The 24,437-nt window shown below is 34.2% G+C and overlaps 1 protein-coding gene across 2 annotated transcripts in view; it reads right to left on the reverse strand.

Moving 5' to 3' along the window:
• CPNE8 (copine VIII) overlaps positions 1-24,437 on the reverse strand; it is a 247,008-nt gene that overhangs the window by 188,969 nt on the left and 33,602 nt on the right. For both annotated transcript variants that reach the window (XM_011994105.1, XM_011994097.1), the window contains exons 2-3: positions 23,934-23,974; positions 22,449-22,495 (exon numbers count right to left, since the gene is read on the reverse strand). In XM_011994105.1, the coding sequence (XP_011849495.1) occupies positions 22,449-22,495; positions 23,934-23,974 (88 nt within the window). The remainder of the gene's footprint in view (positions 1-22,448; positions 22,496-23,933; positions 23,975-24,437) is intronic.

The following is a 24,437-nucleotide window of genomic DNA, read 5'->3' on the forward strand; positions in this document are numbered from 1 at the left end:
ACCAAGTTTACTTCTTGTCAATAAATGCTACCACTATCTGCTTGATTTATCAGGCCATAAATGAAAGTCATCAATCTCAAGTCTTTCTTTTTAATCTGCCAACTCCTATTCATCACTAGCTCATAAGTTATCAGTTATAACTCCAAAATATGCCTCACAGCTGTTTACTTCTCTCCATAGCTCCTATTATCAGCCTAATTCAAGCTTTTCATCCCTCTCATGGTCTACCCAAGGAGCCTCCTAACTTACATTTCTGCTTCTTCTTTTGTTCTCCTTCCAGTTCATCTTCTATGTGACATCCAGAGTAATCTTTTGAAAATGTAAACATGTCCATGTCATTCCACCAGCCAAAAATTGTTAATGGCTTCCCATAGTACTTATAATGAAATCTCTTCTCTTTGGTCTACAGGTCTTGGCTCCTATTTTCCTCTCTAATCTCATTATAGGCAGTATCCCTTCTTTCTCTTCGCTCCAGCCTCCTGGCTTTCTTGTAGGCCCTTTTACACACCAAACCCTTTCCCACCTCATGGCCTTTGCACCTGCTATTTCCTCTTACTAGAATGTTCTTAACCCCATTCTTGAATGGCTTTTTCCTCATCCTTTATAAAGCCTCTACTTAAATGTCAGTACACCACCTCTAAACATCAATCTGAAATAGGTGCTCCATTCTTAAAGTTAGTCTCTCTCACAGGACCTGTCTTCCCCCTTAATAAAACTTATATTTTGATATTATACATTTAAATGTTTATGTTGGCTGGGCATGGTGGCTCACACCTGTAATCCCAGCACTTCGGGAGGCCAAGGTGGGCAGATCATATAAGGTTGGGAATTCAAGACTAGCCTGACCAACATGGAGAAATCAAATCTCTACTAAAAATATAAAAAATTAGCAGGGCATAGTGGCAGGTGCCTGTAGTCCCAGGTACTCAGGAGGCTGAGGCAGGAGAATGGCGTGAACGTGGGAAGTGGAGCTTGCAGTGAGCCGAGATCGCGCCACCGCACTCCAGCCTGGGAGACAGAGTGAGACTCTGTCTCAAAAAAAACAAGAAAAGAAAAAAAAATACAAAATTAGCCGGGCGTGGTGGCGTATGCCTGTAATCCCAGCTACTCGGGAGGCTGAGGCAGGAGAATCACTTGAACCCAGGGGGCAGAGGCTGCGGTGAGCCAAGATCGCGCCATTGCGCTCCAGGCTGGACAACAAGAGTGAAACTCCATCTCAAAAAAAAAATAAAAATAAAAATAAAATGTTTATGTTTCCCCCACTAGACAGTAAGCTTCATGAAAGAACAGGACACAGATATGTGTTTGATTTACACCTGAATAAAATTGAACAAATGGTTAAATAAAAGAGATCTGAGACATATTGTTCAGAAGAAATATCAAAGGTAATGTATAGTATAATACCAATTTTGGTATATGTGTAGCATAATGCCAATTTGATTAAAACATAAGCATATATATGCATATATATGTGTGTGTGTATATATATACAGAAAAAATAGAATACAGTGTACGAGAATGTAATGATTATCATCTAATTTTTAAAAATGTGTTATGCATTTCTGGGTTTTCCCAATTTCTTGCAATGAGTACAATTTACTTTTAAAATCAGAAACGAAAAACTTTCAGGCAGCTCTCCTGTTTTTTAGTTCACTTTATTATAAAAAGTGAAAACTGGAAATAATAAGAAATCTACACATATGTTATGACTAGTTCAGCTCATGGGAAATACGTCAGTTATTTCCTGGATGCTGGAATGTATTAGCTATCAACCAAGTGATTAATCTTTTTGACTTGAAATAAAATTTACATCTTAGCTAATGTCTTATACTACTAAATAAATAATTGTTAATTCTTTGGAAAATGTGCAGTGGTATATCATTGTATGCCTATCAAAGGGGTGTAAAATTTTAAGGAAAGACAATTATTAATAATATTTATTGATGTTATACACCCAGAAACAGCTACATTTTAAAGAATTTTAACTTGTGTCCTAAAAAGTCTTGTTCTGAATATCAATAATACTAGATTATCAAAAGTACTTACGAATCTAATTACAATAACCTCTGGCACAGGCACAATGTACATGTACAAACATGTGGAAGCCAAGCACTTTTATATAATGATACTGTATTACGTTTTCGTAATCTTGTAGTTAGGAAACTATTCTTTTATTCACCAAGTATGAAAATTTTCAGTTATTTGAAAAACAAGTATGTAAACTTAAATTTGTTAAAACCATAAAACAATGTTCCCTTTAAAATTCCAAGCAAAAAATGAAAAACAATTCACAATCAAGTCTTTCAAAGTTTTCCTTTGTTTTATGCTTGAGCTAATCGGATAAATAGCTACTTTCCCAATTTAGGAACAAATGTTGCAGAAAATAATAGAATAGAAATACTCCTCATTTCTAAATCAACTGATTATTAAACTACTTCAGAGAAGTAGTAATGGGAAGAACACTCAGTAACTTCATCTATTTATGGCACCAAGCAGATGAACTATGTTTTGATTAAAATGTTCAGAAAGTTTTAATATATTATGAAGGCCCAGCACAACCATCCAGTCTCACATTCACTTGTCAACTGAAGTGAAAGTGATGAAGAAAAAGTCATCTGAACAACTGCACATCTTTAATTCAATTATTACGTTATAATTAAATCTTAGCAGCCATGATATACGGCCACAGTTTCCAGAGATTAGACAAGAGTAAAATAGATGAGTACAGCAGGCAGAATATTCTGACATAATATTAAGATAAATTTAATCTAAAAGCGCGATTTAGGACTATAAATATCCAACTTGCATGAAGGATACCAAACATACAAACACACACAGCTATACACAGAAGGTTTACATTCTCATACTCTTCCTCTTGGAAATAAAACACTGACCTCACCAGAGAATCCACAGCCCTCTTCTTCCAAGAGAAAGAGATATACTTCTGTTATATAATTCATTATCCAAGACATTTTTTTCACAATCCAATAATCCAAAACTTACTTTATTATAACAAGTAGAACATCTGAAAGCTTTATCTAGATCTTACAATACTACAGATCAATGAGATGTAGCTACAGATATAAAAATACATGTACACACTACACACACAGAGACAGAGAGAGAGAAATAAAATGACTTCCTTCTAATGTTCTTGGTTATGACAAAATATTTCACATAAGTGACTGTCATTCAATTTTTAGGATCTTCTGTTTCTAGGAAGTCACCTAAATCTTTAACCACCAACAAATGAGTACCTACATCATGTCTCTGTAATTTTCACACATAAAACATAGAACTAAAGTCTACCAGCATTTAAAATTATAGTGTTTTAAAACTTTAGTTAAAACAATTATTAAAGTTTTATCATATACTTTAAAATAAAAATATCTTATGAAACTTAACATGTCATTACTTGCTATTAATTATTTGATTAGTAACATGTTTCACCCTCCAAATGAAAAAAAAAAAAACTGATTCAGTTTATCCAAGAGATCCTTACTGGGAAATATGAATTAATTTTATAACATATCAGTTGGATGTTCATTTATGTGAGACAAAACATCTTTAAATGAACTGGGCAGACTATACTAAGTTAGATTATTTTAATTTAAATGGTTATATAAATACAATTGAAAATAAACTTGAAAAAATATAATGTATTGACACCAACCCTGAAGTATCTGAATATCTCAAAACAGTTCACACAGATGCTCTATAAATGTTGTGGACTAGCATTCATTACAAAATAAACAGCAATGAATTTCATAAACTCAAAACAAACTTTTGATCGATTATCTTTAAAACTCTTCCAGGGCAATAATTCTTAGATATTTCAGAATTATTAAATTTCATTTTTCCCTTTGTAAAACTTTTACACCACTTTCTCCTTTTCCCGAAAGTATTGCATAAAATATGATCTCTAGGCACAGTTTGAGCACTGATATTTTTAAATTCTCAATGTTTATTTTTGTGAATTTTATTTAATTTAATTTTGTACTATGAATTTTGCAGGAAAATAGAAACATTGCAAAACTAAGCCTGAGAATTATTTTCATTCACGAGTGATCAGAGCAAACTTTTACTCTGCCAGTGACAAATTATGTTGTCTTACACCAACTCTCCCCCTGAGAACAACTAGAAAAAGTAGACGAAATATTTTTAAAAATCATTTTGGAAGCACCAGAGACCTAACAAAAGGTTATAATTTATGAAACAAAATAACATGGACAAAAGAGAGGCCAGGAAAGAAGCCCTAAAAGGCTCTTTTTGGGGAAAAAAAAAAAAAAAAAGGCCAAACTAGTCAGAGATTTTAGCAGTGTATATGCATATTTGGTCTATATTTCTTTCCATTTATAATATGTCTAAACCTTTAAAAAGTGAGAGAGAAAAATTACCAAAAAAAAAAATAAGTCAACAAACCTTTAGGCTGGGATTCCAAAGGGCTACAATCGAGAAGGATAAATCAGAAGAACAACCCTCAGGAGCAATGAAAGCCAGATTAGCGTCATTCAAACGTTTAAGGAATTAAGGTGAACTTTTACTAGCCTTTCTGTATCTACATAAGTAAAAGTAAACCCCCTCTAGAAAAATATAAAATCATTCAAACCTTTGCATTATCTCTAATTTTTCATATACCACATGCAGCAATTATCATCAGAAATGAGAACTTCTGTTCCAGCTCTATGTAATAGATCATAGCAGCCTATAGCAGACCAAGATCTCAAATAAACAACATTATACCTCACAGAACTAGAAAACAAAGAAAAAACTAAGCTCAAAGTCTGTGGAAGAAAATAATAAAGATCAGACAAGAATAAATAAAATAGAGACTAGAAAGATAATAGAAAATAACAATAAAACTAAGAATTGATTTTTTGAAAAGATAAACAAAATTGACAAACTTTTAGTCAGACAGAAGAAAAAGGGAAGACAAATACATAAATTCAGAAATGAAAGAGGAGACATTACAACTGATACCACAGAGATACAAAAGATCATGAAAGACAACTATAAACAAGTTACCTACAAATTGGATAACCTAGGTAAAATGGATAAATTCACAGAAACATACAACCCAAAAAGACTGAATTTAAAAAAGAGAGAAAACCTGAGTAAGCAAATAAAGAATAAAATGGTTAAATCAATAATAATAGAAAAGAAATATCCCATCAAAGGAAAAACAAGGACCAGATGACTCACACATAATTCTACCAAATATTAAAAGAAAAAATACGGGTTGATTATCCCTTATCTGAAATGCTTGGGACAGAAGTGTTTCAGATTTCAGAATTTTTCAAATTTTGGAATACTGTATATACATATTAGGATATCTTGGGAATGGGACCCAAGTCTAAACATGAAACTCCTTTGTTTTATGGTTTAGTGTGTGTCTTATTTATGCTTCAGTGTATGTCTTATACACATATGCTGAAGGCAATCATATACAATAACTTTAGTAATTTTGTTCATGAAACAAAGTTTTGATCGCATTTTACTGTGACCCATCAGATGAGGTCACATGTAAAATTTTCCACTTGTGGCATTATGCCAACACTCAAAAAGTTTCAAATTTTGGAGTATTTTGGATTTTGAGCTTTCAGATTAAGGACAATCAATCTGTAATATCAATCCTTCTAAAACGCTTCCAAAAACTGAAGAAAAGGGAATGCTTCCAAACTCATTTTACAAGTCTAGCATTGCCCTGTGTGATGGTTAATACTGAGTGTCAATTTGGTTGGATTGAAGGATGCAAAGTATTGCTCCTGGGTGTGTCTGTGAGGGTGCTGCCAAAGGAGATTAACATTTGAGTCAGTGAACTGGGAGAAGCAGGCCCACTCTCAATCTGGGTGGGTACCATCTAATCAGCTGCCAGTACACTGGAATAAAGCAAGCAGGAAAAGATGGAAAAGCAGACTTGTTGAGTCTTCCGGCCTTCATCTTTTTCTCGTGCCAGATGATTCCTGCTCTCAAATATCAGACTCCAAGTTCTTCAGCTTTTGGACTCTTGGACTTACACCAGTGGTTTGTGATTGTGCGAGTCAATACTGCTTAATAAACTCCCATTTATGCATACATCTATCCTATCAGTTCTGTCCCTCTAGAGAACCCTGACTAATACACCCTGATACCAAAGCCAGACAAAAACATTAAAAGAAAAGAAAACTAAAGGCAGCTGTCTATGATGATCACAGGTGCAAAAATTTTTAACAAAATACTATCAGCCTGAATTCAACAGCACATTAAAAGAATCATTTATCATAAGTGGGATTTATCACTGGGATGCAAGGATGGTTCAACATACACAACTCCATAAAGATGATACAGTACATTAACAGAACGAATTACGAAAACTATATGATCAACTCAATGGAGCTGAAAAGGCTTTTAACAACATTCAAGAATGTTTCCAGATAAAAAATTCAAAACAAGTTAAGTTTTAAAGGAATAAACCTCTATACAATAAAAGACATTTATGAAAAGCCCACAGCTAACATCATACTGAAAGCTTTTCCTCTAATTCAGGAACCAGACAAGGATGCTCACTCTCACATTTCTACTTAACCTAGGACTGCAAGTTCTAGCCAGAGCAATTAGACAAGAAAAAGAAATAAAAGGTATGCAAATTGGAAAGAAAGAAGTGAAACTGTTTCTATTTGCTAATGACATGATCTTATATAGAGAAAGTTCTAAAGACTCCACCAATAAACTATTTCAACTGATGAAGTCAGTAAAGTTACAGGATACAAAATCAACACAGAAAAATCAGTAGTGTATCTTTACACTAACAACGAATTATCTGAAAAGTAAATTTAAGAAAATCCCATTCACAATAACATTAAAAAAAAAACCACAAAATACTGAGGAGTAAATTTAACCAAAAAAGGTGAAAAACCTGTATAATAAAAACAAAACACTGATGAAAGAAATAATTATGACACAAATAAATGGAAAACTATTCTATGTTCATGGACTGAAAATGTAATATAGTTAAAACGGCCATATTACATAAGTGATGCAATCTCTATCAAAATTCCAAGTCATTTTTCACAGAAATAGAAAATACAATCCTAAGTTTTATACAGAACCACAAAAGATCCCATATAGCCAAAGTAACCTTGAGAAAAAAAAAACAAAGCTGAAGGCATCACACTACCTGACTTCAAAATCTACTACAATGCTATAGTTACCAACACAGCATGTTATTGGCATAACAACATAAAATGACCAGTGGAACAGGATACAGAGTCCAGAAATAAATCCATGCACAACACAGCACGTGGAAAGGCAAGATGTTGATCAAAGTGTACAAAATTTCAGTTAAACAGGAGGAATAAGTTTTAATGATCTACTGTAGAGAAAAGTGACTATAATAATAACACACTGTATATTTCAAAATTGCTAAGAGAAGATTTTAAATGTTTTCACCACAAAAAGAATACTAAGTAGGTGAGGTACTGGATTTCTTAAACAACCTGATTTAATTATTCCCATAATGTAAACATGTAAAATATCACATTATATCCCATAAATATATAATATGCAACTATTGCCAATTAAAAGTTAAAACAAAAACTTGAAAATTTAATGAAACAACTGAAAGAGATTAAAAGGGACCAAAGAATAAACAAAACAATTGGCAAGCCCTTACCTAAACTAATTTTAAAAAGAGAGAAGTCACAAATAAAATAATAAATGAAAGAGAAAACATGACAAGTGATGGTACAGGAATAAAAATGATCATAAGGGACTATTATGAACAACTTTAGCCAACAAATTGAATAACCCGGAAGAAATGGAAAAATTCTTAGAAACATATAACCTAGGCTGAATCATGAAAAGATAAGAAACTTGAACAGACCAATAGTGAATAAGAGATTGAAGCAGTAATCAACAACCTCAAAAGCAGTAATCAAAAGGAAAAGCCTGGGACTTGATGGCTTCTCTGATGAATGCTACCAACCATTTAAACAAGAATCAATATCAATCTTCCTTAAATTCTTTCCAAAATATTAAAAAAAAAAAAAAAGAAATACCTTCAGACTCATTTTATGAAGTCAGCATTATCATCATACCAAAACTAGATAAGGGCACAACTGGAAAAGAAAATTATAGACCAATATCCTTGGTGAATATGGATGTAAAAATCCTCAGGAAAATACAAATAGACCAAATTCAATAGCATATTAAAAGGATCATCCTTGTCTATAATCCTCACTAGCTAGACACCTGGTATCACCAACTAATGGCATGGGTTGCCAGAGGGCAGAACCTTAGATTTTTCTTAGTTTTCCTATAATATTCTGAATTGATAAAATAAATTTGACAGTAGTGCTTATAAATTTTTCAAAATGCCTATGTAAATTGAATTTTTTATAATCCCATAAAATAAAAATACAAATAGGTTAGACATTGTTCTGTACTTCATGTTGTTTGCAAGAAACTGATCACCACATTTAAAACTTGTAAAAGACAGCTACTATATCAATGATTAACTATGGAATAAAATTTTAGGCTGTGGTTTTTCAATATACATGTACTATCACAAAATCTCATGTTGTGATTTATCTTTATTTAAAACTTTAGATGCATCACATTTAAAGAAAATTGTGACTGCATAAAGTTTCTAACTGGACTATACTATGAGTATCAGGGTTTTTTTTTTTCCAATATACAGCCTAGATATATTTTGGGTAAAGATAAATGCTCTTTAGTTAGGAATAAATTATGATAATAGAGTAGATGTTTACCTTAATCTTGTTGTCTTTTTCCTTAATTTTCAAAATAAAGGGCTAGCAACCTACATTGACAACCTTCATACTTTTCCTTCAAATGTTACTGATTCATATAGCAAAACCCTGTCACACACTGATTTAACATACATAAATGTCAACAAAACATATCAGTATTATTCATGCCAATGTAGCCTTTACACAAGAAAGAGACACACCTAATTAAAATCATAGCTACAACTCAAATAATTCATATTTTATTTTGTAATATAATTGGCAGTACACAAATATATTGACTATAAATAAACCATAGATCTCAGTCATTGTTTATTGATTGTCTATCAAAGAAATTGTAAGGATGGGACTTTCATTTCCAGAAAGATGGAGTCATTTCTCTATTTTTTTTGCAAAGTACAACTAAAAACACTGAACTACATTATAGTTATCTCTTTACTTTATCAATGTCGATATTCTGGTTGTGATAATGTACTAGTTTTTAAGATATTACCACTTGGGGAAAGTGAGGAAACAGGACATAGGATTTCTCTGTATTATTTCTTATGTAAAGACAAACACAAACCAAAAATTAAAAATAAGAAGGTTAGGCCAGAGGTGGTGGCTCACGTCTATAATCCCAGCACTTTGGAAGGCCAGGGCGTGCGGATCACAAGGTCAGGAGTTTGAGACCAGCCTGGCCAACATGGCGAAACCCCATCTCTACTAAAAATACAAAAAAAAAATAGCCAGGCATGGTGGTGGGCACCTGTAATCCCAGCTACTCAGGAGGCTGAGGCACGAGAATTGCTTGAACCCAGGAGGCAGAGGTTGCAGTGAGCTGACATTGTGCCACTGCACTCTAGCCTGGGAGGCAAGAGCAAGACTCTATCTAAAAAAAATAAATAAGAGGCTTAATTCTCCCTGTTGATAATAGAAAATATTTCCCTCCCTCCTTTTATTCAGAGAATTTACTTTGGAAAACATGTAATTACAAGTACTTTCTCTCTCTGAAATGTATATAAATCATTTTGAAAACTCTGGTCAGCTTTATAACCCGGGAATGTCTTTCTCAAGAACATAGGAGCCATCTTTATATAATGTAAACATCAAAATAAATTGCACCTCTGTCTCCCAGTTTCTGTGGGAAAGCAGGAGCCTAATTTTGGTAGAGACATTGTTCCAAGTTGCAAAACTACCTTTTGTCCTAAAGACAGGAAGTTTGTTTTTCCTCCATATAAAGCCAATTAACTAACACAGATGGTTATGATGGAGTTCAGGCAAGCCCCAAAATTGGGGCTTAGCCTGGGAGGTTCTTAACTTCACCTAGAAAAGAATGCAAGGGCAAGCTGGTGGTGTTAAACAGCAACTTTTATTGAAGTGTCAGTGTACAGCAGCAGCAGAGTTACTGCTCTTTGCAAGCAGGGCTACACAATAGGCAGTGCCAAAGTAGCAGCTCAAAGGTGCTTCTGCAGTCATATTTATATTTACTTTTAACTACATGCAAATTAAGGAGCAGTTTATGTAGAAATTTCTAGGAAAAGAGTGGTAACTTCTAGGTCATCAGGTTGTTGTCATGGAAAGGGGCAATTAATTCCAGGTGTTGTCACAGTAATGGCAAATTGACATGGCACATTGGTAGACATCTTACGGAAAGCTGCTTCTACACCAGCCCTGTTTCTGCTAGTCCTCAATTTGGTCTAGTGTCTAAGCCCCACCTCTGGAGTCAAGTCTCAACTTCCACCTCAGTTATACTATGAGCAAATGAGATTTTTTTCCTGTGATACAAGGATGATTCAAATAAAGCAAATCAATTAATGCAATATACAGTAAAACAGATTAAAAGATAAAATATCATGACCATCTCAATAGACACAGAAAAAGCGCTGGACAAAATTCTGCAACGTTTCCTGATGAAAATACTTAGTAAATACTTTACCTGAACATAACAAAACCATATACACAAAGCCTACGGCAACATCATACTCAGTGGTGAAAAACTGAAAGCTTTTCCTCTAAAATCAGGAAAAAGGCAAAGATGACAATTCTCATCACTTCTAATCAACATAGTGTGAAAATCCTAGCCAGAGCACTTAGACATGACAAAGAAATAAAAGGTATCCAAATCAAAACAGAGGAAGTAAAATTATCTTCGTTTGCAAATGACCTTATAGGTAAAAAAAAAAAAAAAAAATTCTCAAAGACTTCACAAAAACTATTAGAAATAATAAGCAAATTCATAAGTTGCAGATATGAAATCTACATACAAAAATCAGTTGTGCTTTTATACACCAACAATGAACCATCCAAAAAGACACTTAAGAAATAATTTCTTTCTAACAGAATCAGAAAGAATAAAATACTTGGTAATAAACTTAACTAAGAAGGTAAAAGACCTGTGTACACTGAACACAAAGCATTAATGAAATAAATAAGAAAGACAAAAAGAAATGGAAAAACCTCTCATGTTAATGGATTGGAAGATCAAAATAATCACACTACCCAAAGTGATCTTGATCTTTGATTCAATGCAATAATTATCAAAATCTTAATGACATTTTTAATAATAGACAAAAAAAAATCTTAAAATTCATATGGAACCACAAAAGATCCTGAATAGCTAAAACAATGTTGAAAAAGAACAAAGCTCAAGGTATCACACTTCCTGATTTTCAAAATATACTAAAAAGCTATAGTCATTAAAATAATATAGTACTGAAACAACAGCCACATGGATCACTGGAATAGAAGAGAAAGCTCATAAATAAATTCACACATAGATGTTTAACTCATCTTCAACAAGGGTGTCAATGGGGAAAAGATAATTTCTTCAACAGATGGTGTAGAAAAAATTTGATATTCATATGCAAATACACATACACAAAAGACTACTCAAAATGAAGTAAAGACATAATGTAAGATGTGGAACTATAAAACTCCTAGAAGAAAACATAGGGTAAAAGTTTCATGACATTGGTCTTGGGCCATGAATTCTTGATTATAACACCAAAAGCACAAGCAGCAAAAGCAAAATTAGACAGGTGGGAGTAACTCAAATTAAAAAGGTTTTCCACACCAAAGGAAAGCAGAGTCAAAAGGCAACCCACAGAAGGAGGAAATATTTGTGTACCATCTGATGAGGGATTAACAACTAAAATATAAAAAGAAATCAGAAACTCAGCAGCAAAACAACCAAATAACTCAATTTAAAAATAGGCAAAAAAAAAAAAAAAAAACCTTGAATAAACATTTCTCCAAAGAAGATACACAAATGGTCAACAGGTATATGAAAGGATGCTCAACATCACTAATCATTAGAGAATTGGAAATTCAAATTTCCCTGAGATATTGTCTCATGCCTGTTAGAATGGCTATTATAAAAAAAAAAAAAAAAAAAAAAATTGTTGTTGAGGATGTGGAGAAATTAGAGCATTTGTGCACTACTGGTGTTTTCTATGAATGGTGCAGCCACTGTGGAGAACAGTATGAAATTTCCAAAAATTAAAAATATATTTATCATGTGGTCTAGCAATCCCACTTTTGAGTTTATATTCAAAAAAACTCAAATAATAATCTTGAAGAGATATCTGCGCTCCTATGTTCATTACAGCATTATTCACAATAGCCTACATACCACGGGACATGATTCAGCCTTTAAAAGGAAGGAAATCCTGCCATTTGCAACAACATGGATGAATCTGGAAGACATTATGCTAAGTGAAATAAACCAGACACAGAAGGACAGATACTACAAAATACCACTTATATGATGAATTTAAAATAGTCAAATTAATAGAAGCAAAAAGTAGAAGAACGTTTGCCAGGGGTTGAAGGGAGGAGAAACTGGGAAGAATGACTGGGTATTAAGTTTCAGTTATGAAAAATGAGTAAGTCCCAAAGATCTACTGTACAGCATGGTGCCTAGGGTTAACTATACCGCATTCCATACTTAAAAATTTGCTAAAAGCGTAGATATTAAGTGTTCTTATAGCAAAAAATAACATGGTATGTATACAATGGAATATTATTCAGGCTTACAAAAGCAGGTAATCCTGCCACATGCAGCAACATGAATAAACCTGGAGGATATTATATTAACTGAAATAAAAAACCCACAGAAGGACAAATACTGTGTAATTCCCCTTACACGAGGTATCTAAAATAGTCAAACTTATAGAAACAGCAAAGAATGGTGGTTGCCATTGGCTGTAGGGGAGAGAAAAACAGAGAATTGTTGTTCAATGGGTATAAAGTTTTAGTTATGCAAGATGAGCAAGTTCTATGTCAATAGTTAATAAAACTGTACTGTATACTTAAAATTTTTAAAGGGCATATATTAAGTGTTCTTATCACATGAAAATAAAAAAAATCAAAGCAAAGCAAATCAGAACGAATATTAAAAATGACTTATTAAACTTTCAAGCATAAAAACAATTTGAAATATTAAAAGAAAACATGACCTACTTAGAATATCAATCTTGAATGACTAATACCAAGACACAGTCTAGTGAAAGTACTTACTATTATTTTCAAAAGAAAAGTAATCCACTAGCCATTCATGCAGAATGAGTACATGGCTTAAAATAAAATTATATTTTCATAAAACTTTTTGTCAGAAATGCTTTATGACAGAACAAAAATGAAATAATATATTAAATATATGCAAGGAAAGAAAATGTGATCAAAAGATTTCATGTTCTTCCAATACAAAGGACACAAATTGTTATCAACATGAAAGAACTAGGGAAATATTGTTCCTATGAACTTTTCTAAGGAATTTACTAAAGATGGATTTTTATAAAACCATAATTACTAGAGAAATATTGACATATAGAGTAGTGGTGAGCATTACTTATAGAACTAAGACTAAATTATGGCTGAAAGAGAAAAAATAAAGTATGAATGGCAATATAATCTGCTAATGTTGGTATAGTATAACATTATTCTAACTAATACATGAAAATTTCCAATGATCTAGGCACTAAGCATCAAAGGGTACTAATATCACAAAAGAGTGAAAACAAGACATCATTTGCTTTCCAATGAAAAGTTCATACAACCACCAATAGATCTGTTAAAGAAACTAAATCTCTATTCAACCTTCAGATTCAATTTGCCAAATTGTGAAATGCAAATAACAGAAAAAATACAATGAAATGCACCATAAGCACACGGTCAACAAGATTCTGACTGTGTAACTACAGGTCAAATTAGCTTGTTAGCATTATATATATCATATACATTATAATCATTATATATTTCTCCTATATAATCCTGAGGATTAGATGGTAGAAACATATCAGTTTAATTCCCTGATTCTGGTTATTATATGATGATTATGGAGGAACATGTCTTTTATGTAAATAAAGCATTCAGATGTTGTGGGGCATATTGTCAGCAACTTATTTTCAAACAGTTTAAAGGGAAAAAAAAATCCTTTATACTATATTTGCACCTTTTCTGTAAGTCTGACATATTTTCAAATTTTAAAAAATAACTTTGAATCTGGAAGGTAATAGAAGCATAACATAACAAACTGGGATATAATTAAAGCCTCTCAAAAGAGAATTTTTAGCCTAAAATGCATATATTAGAAAAATGACTGACAATAACTGTTAAGCTATCATTCTCAAGAACTTAGAAGAGAAACGCTGGGTGCAATAGCTCACGCCTGTAATCCCAGAACTTTGGGAGGCCGAGGCAGGCAGATCATTTCAGGTCAGGAGTTCAAGACCACACTGACTAATATGGCAAAACCCTGTCTCTACTAAAAATACAAAAATTAATCAGGCCTGGTGGCACACACCTGCAGTCCCAGCTACTTGGGAGGCTGACCAATGAGAATCACTTGAACCCAGGAGATGGAGGCTGCAGTGAGCCGAAATCATGCCACCGCACTCCAGCCTGGATGAGAGACTGAGACTGTGTCTCAAAAAAGAAATAAAAGATCAAATTAAACCCAAAAATGAGAAAAAAATTAGTTGCAGTAACCAGTGACTGTTTTTTAGAGATAACCATTAAAGGCAAAATTTGATTATTGCAAAGACTAATAATTGATAAACCTTTGCCAAGAAGAACCAAAAAAAAGAAATACAAATTATCAATATAAGAAGGTCAAAAAAGGGACATCATTATAGATCCCACAGAAAATACACATATCATAAGTGTGTATTACAAGCAGCGTTATGCCAATAAATTGAAAATTCAGGTTAAACGGATAAATTCCTGAAAAATCATGGCACACAAAACTGACAGAAGGAGAAATTGAAATTGTAAGTAGACATGTATGTAACGAAGATATTGAATCTGATATTAAAACCTCCTATAATGAAATGTCCAGACTCGGAATGTTTTAGCAGCAAACTTTTTCAAACATTTAACTAAAATACAACATCAATTTTACTCATACTCCTTCAAAGAGAAAACAGAAATGCTTTCAAGCAGAAGTAATGAGGCTTGCCTAATCGTAACAACAAAAGCTACAAGTTTATGACAAAGAAGTAAATTTATAGATCAATATAAGTTGTAACAGGCAAAATTCTAACAAATAGTAGCAAGGCCTAGTAAGCAATATACTTAAAAGACCATACATCATTATTCAGTTGGAAACATTATGGAAATACATGTTTTATGAAAATCAAGCATGTATTTCACCTTAATGACAAAATAAAAATCATATACTCATCTGAATAAATGCAAACACATGAAAATTTTACCCATGGGATCAAGAACAAGAATGCCTCCTGTCATCACTTTTATTAAACACTATACAAGAGGCCCCTGTCAGTACAGTAAGGATAAATGTACGTATAAATTGACAAACAGATTCTAAAATTTCTGTTGAGCTGTGTAAAGCTAAGAATATCCTAGAAATAGGGTTTGAGAACTATGGCCCATAGGCCAAATCTGGCCTGCTGCTGGTTTTTGTAAGTTAAGTTTCACTGAAGCACAGCCCATCATCATCCATTTACGTACTGTCAATGGCTGCTTTCATGCTACAGTAGCTAGAGAGACTATAAGGCCCACCTAGCCTAAAATCTTTGCCCTGGCTCCTATTTACATTTGACCCTTTACAGAAAAAAATTTGCCAGCCCCTGCCCTAGAAAATCTAAAGAAGAAGAAAAAAGAAAAACTACAAAGCTCACGCCGCCAGCACTAGTTATTAAAACAGCATGGTATTACACAACAGAATCCTCAACGAGGTCCTCACATATACAGTTATTTGTGATAGAGGTGATGTAATTGTGCAGCGGAGAAAGGTGATCCCTTCAACACATGTTCCCGAGTCAATTCGACACTATATGGCATCAAAGTAAATTTCATCTCAAACCATATACAAAAATTAATCCCAGAGGAACCGTAGGTCTAAACATGAAAGGTGAAACAATAAAACTTCTAAAAGGTAACACTGGGAAATACCATCACGGCCTTCAGAGAATAAGATTTTCTTAAAAAGAACAAAAGCACAGATCATAAAGGATATGTTATGATTATAAAGGATCATATTGCTATGTTAGATTAAATTAAAATTATGAACTTTTGTTCATCAAAATACACTATTCAAAGAGTAGAATGCCATACTATATAAAGGGAGAAGATATTTGCAAGATACGCAAGCAACAAGGAATTCCTATCCTGAAGATATAACTCCTGAAAATTAGTAAGAAAATAGGCAACACTTCTTAAAAGAGAATAGCCAAATGGCCATTAAGCCTACCTAAAGGTTCTGAACCATAGTAATCATCGACAAGTTAAAAAACAAAAACAGGATATCTTTACCCACTAATCAGAATGGAAATATTTTTAAAACTGGCAATAAAAAGCATTGGCAAAGATGTACGGCAATACAAGTGGCAGATGGAAAATTCTGGAAAACCATTTGGCAGTATCTACTAAAGATGAAAATATGCATTCCTCCTATGGCTCAGATAATTCATTCCTACATATAATATTAGGAATATGTGAATGTTAAGACCCAAAAGATATGTACAAGAATGTTCTAAACAGATAATAATATTTAGTAACTGGGAACAAGCCAAAAATCTGTCCAAAGTAGAATGGATAAGTACATTGGGGCATATTCATAAAACAGAGAACCATGCAGCAACGGACATGAACTCTTGCCACAGGCATGGATAGAGCTCACTGAAAGAAACAACATAATTGAGTATAAACTATATGATTCTATGTATATAAGGCTTAAAAATGGGCAAAACTATTCTATAGTGTTAGAAATCAGAATGGTAGTTCAATTTAGGAGGAGGGAAGGAACACTGAAAATTCTTGGATTTCTAGGAATGTTCCCTTTCTTCATCTAGATGGTGGTTACATGGCTGTGTTTACTTCTAATTCATTGTGCTGTATAATTTGTGCCGTTCATTTCCATGAGTTTTATTTTGATAAAAAGGTATATTAAAAGTGGGACAGAAAAAATAATTTAAGAGATCAAAACATTCTGGATTTGCTTTTTAGCTAACAATGAGAAAAGTTCTGTCTAAAGTGTGATTCTTGTTCAATTGAACACGTGATATGCATAGAGCTAATAGAGTTCAACTAAGCTTTATAAACTACGGGTAACTTATATTAACCCACAATTTCTACTTATCTATACCCAGGAATATTTGTAATACTATTTTATGTCCTTTTCTGAACAGAAAGATTCCAATGCCAATCTGCAGATCTCTTTCTAAAACTGGTATTGCTCACATTGGAAATCCAAATGGATCAATATAGTATTTGTCTGTGTAACATACAACATATTTTTGCTGAAATATTAATGGCCACACATTTCATAAAATATATTGGCTTTACTAAGTTCTTTCAACTACATGTCACACAACTGTTTTTACAAGAACACAGTAAACGTCTTCCATTACAATCCCCTCAATCAATCACAGGAAGTCTTTATACATATTGTGAGACTCCTTCCAATATTCACAAATTCCAAAACATGTAGTTAAGCTTAGAATAAAGAGTAGAAGAACAAGTCTTAGGCTCCCACAACTAGTTACCATGTTACACATACATGTTCTCATATTTAATATAAAAAAATGTGGCCTACATAGCAATTTATCTACAGGGATCCTTCCACCACATAAATTCTGAAACCATGACACTAAACTGTGTGTGCCTGTGTTAAGAAGCTAAATTTAGGTGTTCCTACATTTGGGTGTTCAATCAAATATTAATTGAACACTTTTTTTTTTTTTTTTTTTTTTAAGAGTATTGCTCTGTCACCCAGGCTGGAGTGCAATGGCGGGATCTCGGCTCACTGCAACCTCCGCCTACTAGGTTCAAGCGATTCTTCTGCCTCAGCCTCCTGAGTAGCTGGAATTACAGGGACCCGCCACCATACCATGCTAATTTTTGTATTTTTAGTAGAGATAGGGTTTTACCATGTTGACCAGGCTGGTCTCTAACTCCTGACCTCAGGTGACCTGCCCACCTCGGCCTCCCAAAGTGCTGGGATTACAGGCCTGAGCCACTCTGCACCTGGCCCTCAACACCTTTCAAGAACAAAGAAGGGTCGGTCGCGGTAGCTCACGCCTGTAATCTCAGCACTTTGGGAGGCCGAGGCGGGAGGATCACGAGGTCAGGAGATTGAGACCATCCTGGCTAACAAGATGAAACTCCGTCTCTACTAAAAAATAGAAAAAAATAGCCGGGCGTAGTGGCGGGCGCTTATATTCCCAGCTACTCGGGAGGCTGAGGCAGGCGAATGGCGTGAACCCGGGAGGCGGAGCTTGCAATGAGCAGAGATCGCGCCACTGCACTCCAGCCTGGGGGGCAGAGTGAGACTCCGTCAAAAAAAAAAATAAAAATAAAAATAAATAAAAGGAACAAAGAAAGCCATATTCTAAATGCTGTGCAGGAGGTTTCACCTTTGGAAACACAAAGCTAAACAGTGAAGCCAAGACATATGAGAGAGTAAGTTTGCAAAAAAGTTATTGATGTTTGTTGAATAGTATTGCTTGTGTGTGTGTGTGTGTGTGTGTGTGTGTGTGAGAGAGACAGAGAAACACCTAAACAAGTATTATTCAGTATGGAGATGAATAAATGTTAACATAGCTCAGTGTCAATGGAATGGGGCAGAGCAGAGACAAAGTCAAACTGTAGTAATCAGCATTTGAAAGTAGACTTGTTTGCCTCTACACTATAATCACTGTAGTTCATAAACAACTTCAGCATGCCTTTTATCACATACTAACTTAGGGAACCTGGAACAAATTCTATAATTTTAAATGTTTAAAAGTAATTCACAAAATGAATTGGCTATGGATAACTAAAATCCAACTTCACGAAATTAGTTGGAATATTTTCCCAACTCTGAGTAAAGTGGCCATTCTTAGAGATGTTACTTTTTTATTACCATTTGCCACTAGGTTTCCATATTTTCATAATTCATGGTGCTTAAACATCATTTCTAGCTCTGAAATTACTATACACTAAAAATAATTTTAGTTTTACATCCATTACTTCAAGAGTTTTTCATAATTCACAGTCATTAGATAGAATTTATCAACAATATAGGTGGTAATTATAATCATGTTAGAGATAATTTTTAAACTGCAAATTTGAACTAAAGATTAATTTTACATAATTTTATATTTCTTTATTTGGAGCATTTGTTTCAACACATTTTTAAGCTTTATTTTTTCACTTATTCCCTTTATTATCTAAAAATGATTCATCTCAGAACGTAAATTCATATGGCTTGTTATACATACTTTTCCAAAATACACCTGAATTTAAATATAACCACTATATTATTGAGATAATGCTGATACCTCCATCAATAAATTGATTTTACAGATGTACCAAAATTGCTGAGAAAACTCTCAGAGACTCCGTCTCATAAAGAGAAAAAAAAAAAAAGGATGAGTTCATGTCCTTTGCAGGGACATGGATGAAACTGGAAACCATCATTCTCAAAACTAACACAGGAACAGAAAACTAAACACCACATGGTCTCCCTCATAAGTGGGAGTTGATCAATGAGAACACATGGACACAGGGAGGGGAACATCACACACCCGGGCCTGTCGGTGGGTGGGGGGCTAGGGGAGAAATAGCATTAGGAGAAATACCTAATGTAGATGACGGGTTGATGAGTGCAGCAAACCACCATGACACACGTATACCTATGGAACAAACCTGCACATTCTGCATATATACCCCATAACTTAAAGTATAATAAAAATAAATAAATAAATAAAAATAAAAGTTTAAATAATTTAAAAGTTAAAAAAAAAAAAGGAAATTCCCACTTTGTCCTTTACAACTGGGTAACTTTGGTCTAGTCATTTAACCTTTCTGTGTTTCATTTTTCTCGTGAAACATAAGGATTATAACATAACCTACCTCTTAAAGTTGCTGTGAAAACTAAATTAGTCAATATTTATAAAGGGCTTGGAACATTAGTTAGCCATCATTATTATAAAAGTTGTAAATTAAGTAAGAAATTTCTATTTCATTGCTTAGGCAATAGGAAAGCATGAGAAATTTTTTAAGGAAGGGAGATTTTGAGCTGAGGCTGCCCTTAAACTAACAGGCCAATACCACTTGGTCAGCACCCACTTAAGAATTAACTCCCAGAACCCTGGTTTAGGTCCAAAATTGTTTGTTGTCCTTCTTCAAATTCCCTTTATCCAATAAAGTTTCCAGTTGCCTCATTATTAGGCATTTGCATTGGCCCAGATGTCTGGTACTATAACTTAGGTATCCTTATCCTGGTAACTTTTTGGTGCCTGAAGCAAAGTCATTTTGTGGACACCCTGGTCAATGCTCAGTCCCATCTAGCCTGGCATCTATGGTCAATAAGCAGTTCCACTGTATTGTTTCAGGCCTTTGAGAAAGGGAACTCCGAAGAGAATGACAAGACAGCATGTCTTTCAGGAAGATAATCAAAGGAATGATTAGACAGATGAACATGGAAAAAAGGGGGTAGGAGAATTGTTGCAATACGGATGACAAAAGAGAAAAGGAGTCTGAACAAAAAGGGTGGCTTATCCAAGCGTGGATTTTTCTTTTTTATGAAAGAGAATTCACAGCACTGGATGACATTAAGTGATGAAGATGTGGGAGAGAAACTCAGGATGACTACAAAAATTGCAGTTTCATATTTTGGCTAGCAGTTTTAGCTATATTTGAAGCGAAGAAGAAGCAGATATAGGGTAAAGATGATGAGTTTACATTTGATACAGAGTTTGAGGTAAATATTGAACTAAATAGAAATGTGCTGGGCACAGTGGCTCACACCTGTAATCCCAGCACTTTGGGAGGCCAAGGCAGGTGGATCACCTGAGCTCGGGAGTTTGAGACCAGCCTGACTAACATGGAGAAACCCCGTCTCTACTAAAAATACAAAATTAGCCGGGCATGGTGGCCGCATGCCTGTAATCTCAGCCACTCCAGAGGCTGAGGCAGGAGAATCGCTTGAACCTGGGAGGCAGAAGTTGCAGTGAGTCAAGATCGTGCCATTGCACTCCAGCCTGAGCAACAAGAGCAAAACTCCGCCTCAAAAAAAAAAAAAAAAAAAGTGCAGAAGCAGTTAGATACAATAAACGTGTATCTGTTTATGGACTACTGACCACCAGCCCATTATCAGTAGAAACAAGTTTTAAATTATTTTCCCCAGATTTTAAGAATAAATTAAATGATTTATTCTTGCCCTCTACCCAAAATTGAGGCACAGTGGTAAAATGACTGGCAAATGCACTCTGTGGCACAAATAGCACAAACCTCACTAGGGAAATCTAGCCAGAAACTGTAACCTCATTAAAACAATGCACTAACTTCCTGAGATAACTGGCAACTAGAGGCAGATGGAAATGCCTTTTATTTAATATGCCCTCCACCTTCCAATGATCAACCACCCATTTGAATGTGGAGACACTCTAGAAAATAAATTAACAATTCTGTCTCTTCACTTTTGCTTCATTAAACAACATACATTTGTATTAAGAAGCTGAATTTCAACTTTATTTTTAAATATGTTGCAAAAAGTAGGCAATATTTGGTATTAAGCAGCATAATTAAGATCTTTTTTTTTCTTTTTCTTTTTCTTTTTTTGAGATGAGTCTCGCTCTGTCACCCAGGCTGGAGTGCAGTGGCACGATCTCTACTCACTGCAAGCTCCGCCTCCTGGGTTCACGCCATTCTCCTGCCTCAGCCTCTGGAGTAGCTGGAACTACAGGCACCGGTCACCACGCCCAGCTAATTTTTCTTTTTTCTTTTTTTTTCAGTAGAGACGGGGTTTCACTGTGTTAGCCAGGATGGTCTTGATCTCCTGACCTCGTGATCCGCCGGCCTCAGCCTCCCAAAGGGCTGGGATTACAGGTGTGAGCCACCGTGCCCGGCCAATCAAAATCTTTTAAGGTGGCATTTTATAAATATCAGCAGTTGATCTCTAAAAATAAGACTTAACCCACAAACTTAAATTTTGTAAGAAATCATGTCAAGTTGATGGCAACACATTAAATTTATGTTTGGATAAAGGAAGTAGAAATTTCAGGCCTAGAATATTCCACAAGAAGGTCATAAGTCAGCTAAACAATCACTGTTATTAAAAACAAAACACAAAGGTAACTTTCCTAAGATAAAAACAATTCAATCTTTGGGTTGAAAAGGACTTACAGTGAAAAACAGGAAGTATCTCTTGATCAAGTTATAACTTACTATATCTTCAAGTCCAGTGATTTTTTTTTAAAGTTTTAAACTTACCTCTCTCCATTCTTTATTTCCAACTCCTTGTACATATAAGACACAAACTACAAAAGATGAAAAAATACACACATATAAATGTATTTTATGAAAATTATATGTGAATGTATACAATTTAGCTTTCAGCTGTTCAAAAGCTACATCAAAAATAAATGCCTAATTCCTAGTCTTACCCTTGCAAAAAAAAAAAAAAAAAAAAAAAAAAAAGCTAGTAAATCATCAAGTGACTAAAAATTAATTTAACTAAACAGAAAACAAACTATTATGCCAGATCTTTAGAACTTAGTAAGTACTGAGCTTGGCACATAAAATAATACTTGCTAAGGTCTTCGTAGATAAATTTTAAAACCATAATTTAAACAATTTGAAATATTTCATTATGTTGTGAAACACAAATCAAGTTCTTCCTAAGATATTTACGGTGTTCAAAGGTATAATAGGAAGGAAAACTTGGGGGCAAGTCACGTTCTACATTTAATATTTTAACTTCCTCCCTCAATATTTGTAAATAGGTAAGAAATCCTGTCAACCAAGAAAGGAATTCCCAAAAGGGAGATTAAGGGCTTTGAGTAAAGATTAAGGGATATGAAGTGTCCCAACCACTTGTCAAATGAGCCCCAGGGATTTTTAATACCCCAATTGCAATGCCTTTTTCCCAATGACTACCTTAAGAATTCTGGTAACTGACAAAAACCTTTCCTCTATAATTCAACCATATTTGTTCACACATTTGTAGAGATAGAGAACTGTTGTATATTCATTTCTAAATATTACAAGATTCGGAAACACATTGATTTATACAGTTCATGCTGCTGTTTTCTAATTCAAACTACCCTTCTCACTTTACAAGTTATCTCTAATTTTCAGTACCTCTAATTAGTAATCACTTTGGTTCATATCAGATGTTACATATTTCACTTGGTTGTAAATTTTATATATCACTTTTATTTTATTTTTCTTTTCTTTTTTTTTCCCAAGAGATGGTGGGGGTGGGGGCAGGTCTCACTATGTAGCCTAGGCTGGTCTCGAGCTCCTGGGCTCAGGAAATCCTCCTGCCTCAGCCTCCCAAAGGGCTGGGATTATAGGCATGAACCACCTTGCCCAACCACCACTTTTATTTAAAAACAAGAAAAAGAAAAAAGAAAAGTATTACTCCATGACTAAAAATAACTTTAAATTATGGCCCATTTGGTTTTCTTTCAAATATAATAATTTCTACCAAATGGCCATAGCATGAGGTTTTAATTTCAAAGTGAACTGTCCCACATTGGAGTCATTTGTATTCTCATTTTATTCTCAAAGTGCTCAGCAAGTCCCTCTTTACCCACAGTACTCCCCGGGGTTGGCTGATGAGTGTGTAGAGCTTGGGACCACTCCCCTGCTGCTTTCTACGCTTTAAAACAAACCTTTAAACAAGAACTATGAGTTTCATACAACTTTTGCAAAATCAAATGATTTTTCAAAAGGCAAGCAATAAATACTTACTTGGATCAGATTTAGAAAATGTGTCTCTGTCAAGAAGATTTCTGTTGAATAAAACAGAAAATGTTAGTTGGATATAAAAGCAAAATATTTATATTTATATAGACACATTAAAATGTATATGTACATAATTGTGTATATATAAACATACACATACACATATGTATGACTAAGTAAACATGTCCTAAGGGTCTGCTTGTATTTATTCAGACTGAACATCACTGGACTCCGAAAATAAAAGTTTTTATTTTCTCAGACTTGCATTCCAGTTAACCAATAACATGACTCCTTACATCCTAAGATTAAAATCTCTTTGAAAGAACTAATTGTTTTAGGTTTCCATTTAATCCTTCATTAAAAATATAAAGGTGTTCGGCCGGGCGCGGTGGCTCACGCCTGTAATCCCAGCACTTTGGGAGGCCGAGGCAGGCGGATCACAAGGTCAGGAGATCGAGACCACAGTGAAACCCCGTCTCTACTAAAAACACAAAAAATTAGCCGGGCTTG

Source organism: Mandrillus leucophaeus, unplaced genomic scaffold (genome assembly GCF_000951045.1).
Source record: "Mandrillus leucophaeus isolate KB7577 unplaced genomic scaffold, Mleu.le_1.0 Scaffold1117, whole genome shotgun sequence".
Classification (NCBI taxonomy): domain Eukaryota; kingdom Metazoa; phylum Chordata; class Mammalia; order Primates; family Cercopithecidae; genus Mandrillus; species Mandrillus leucophaeus.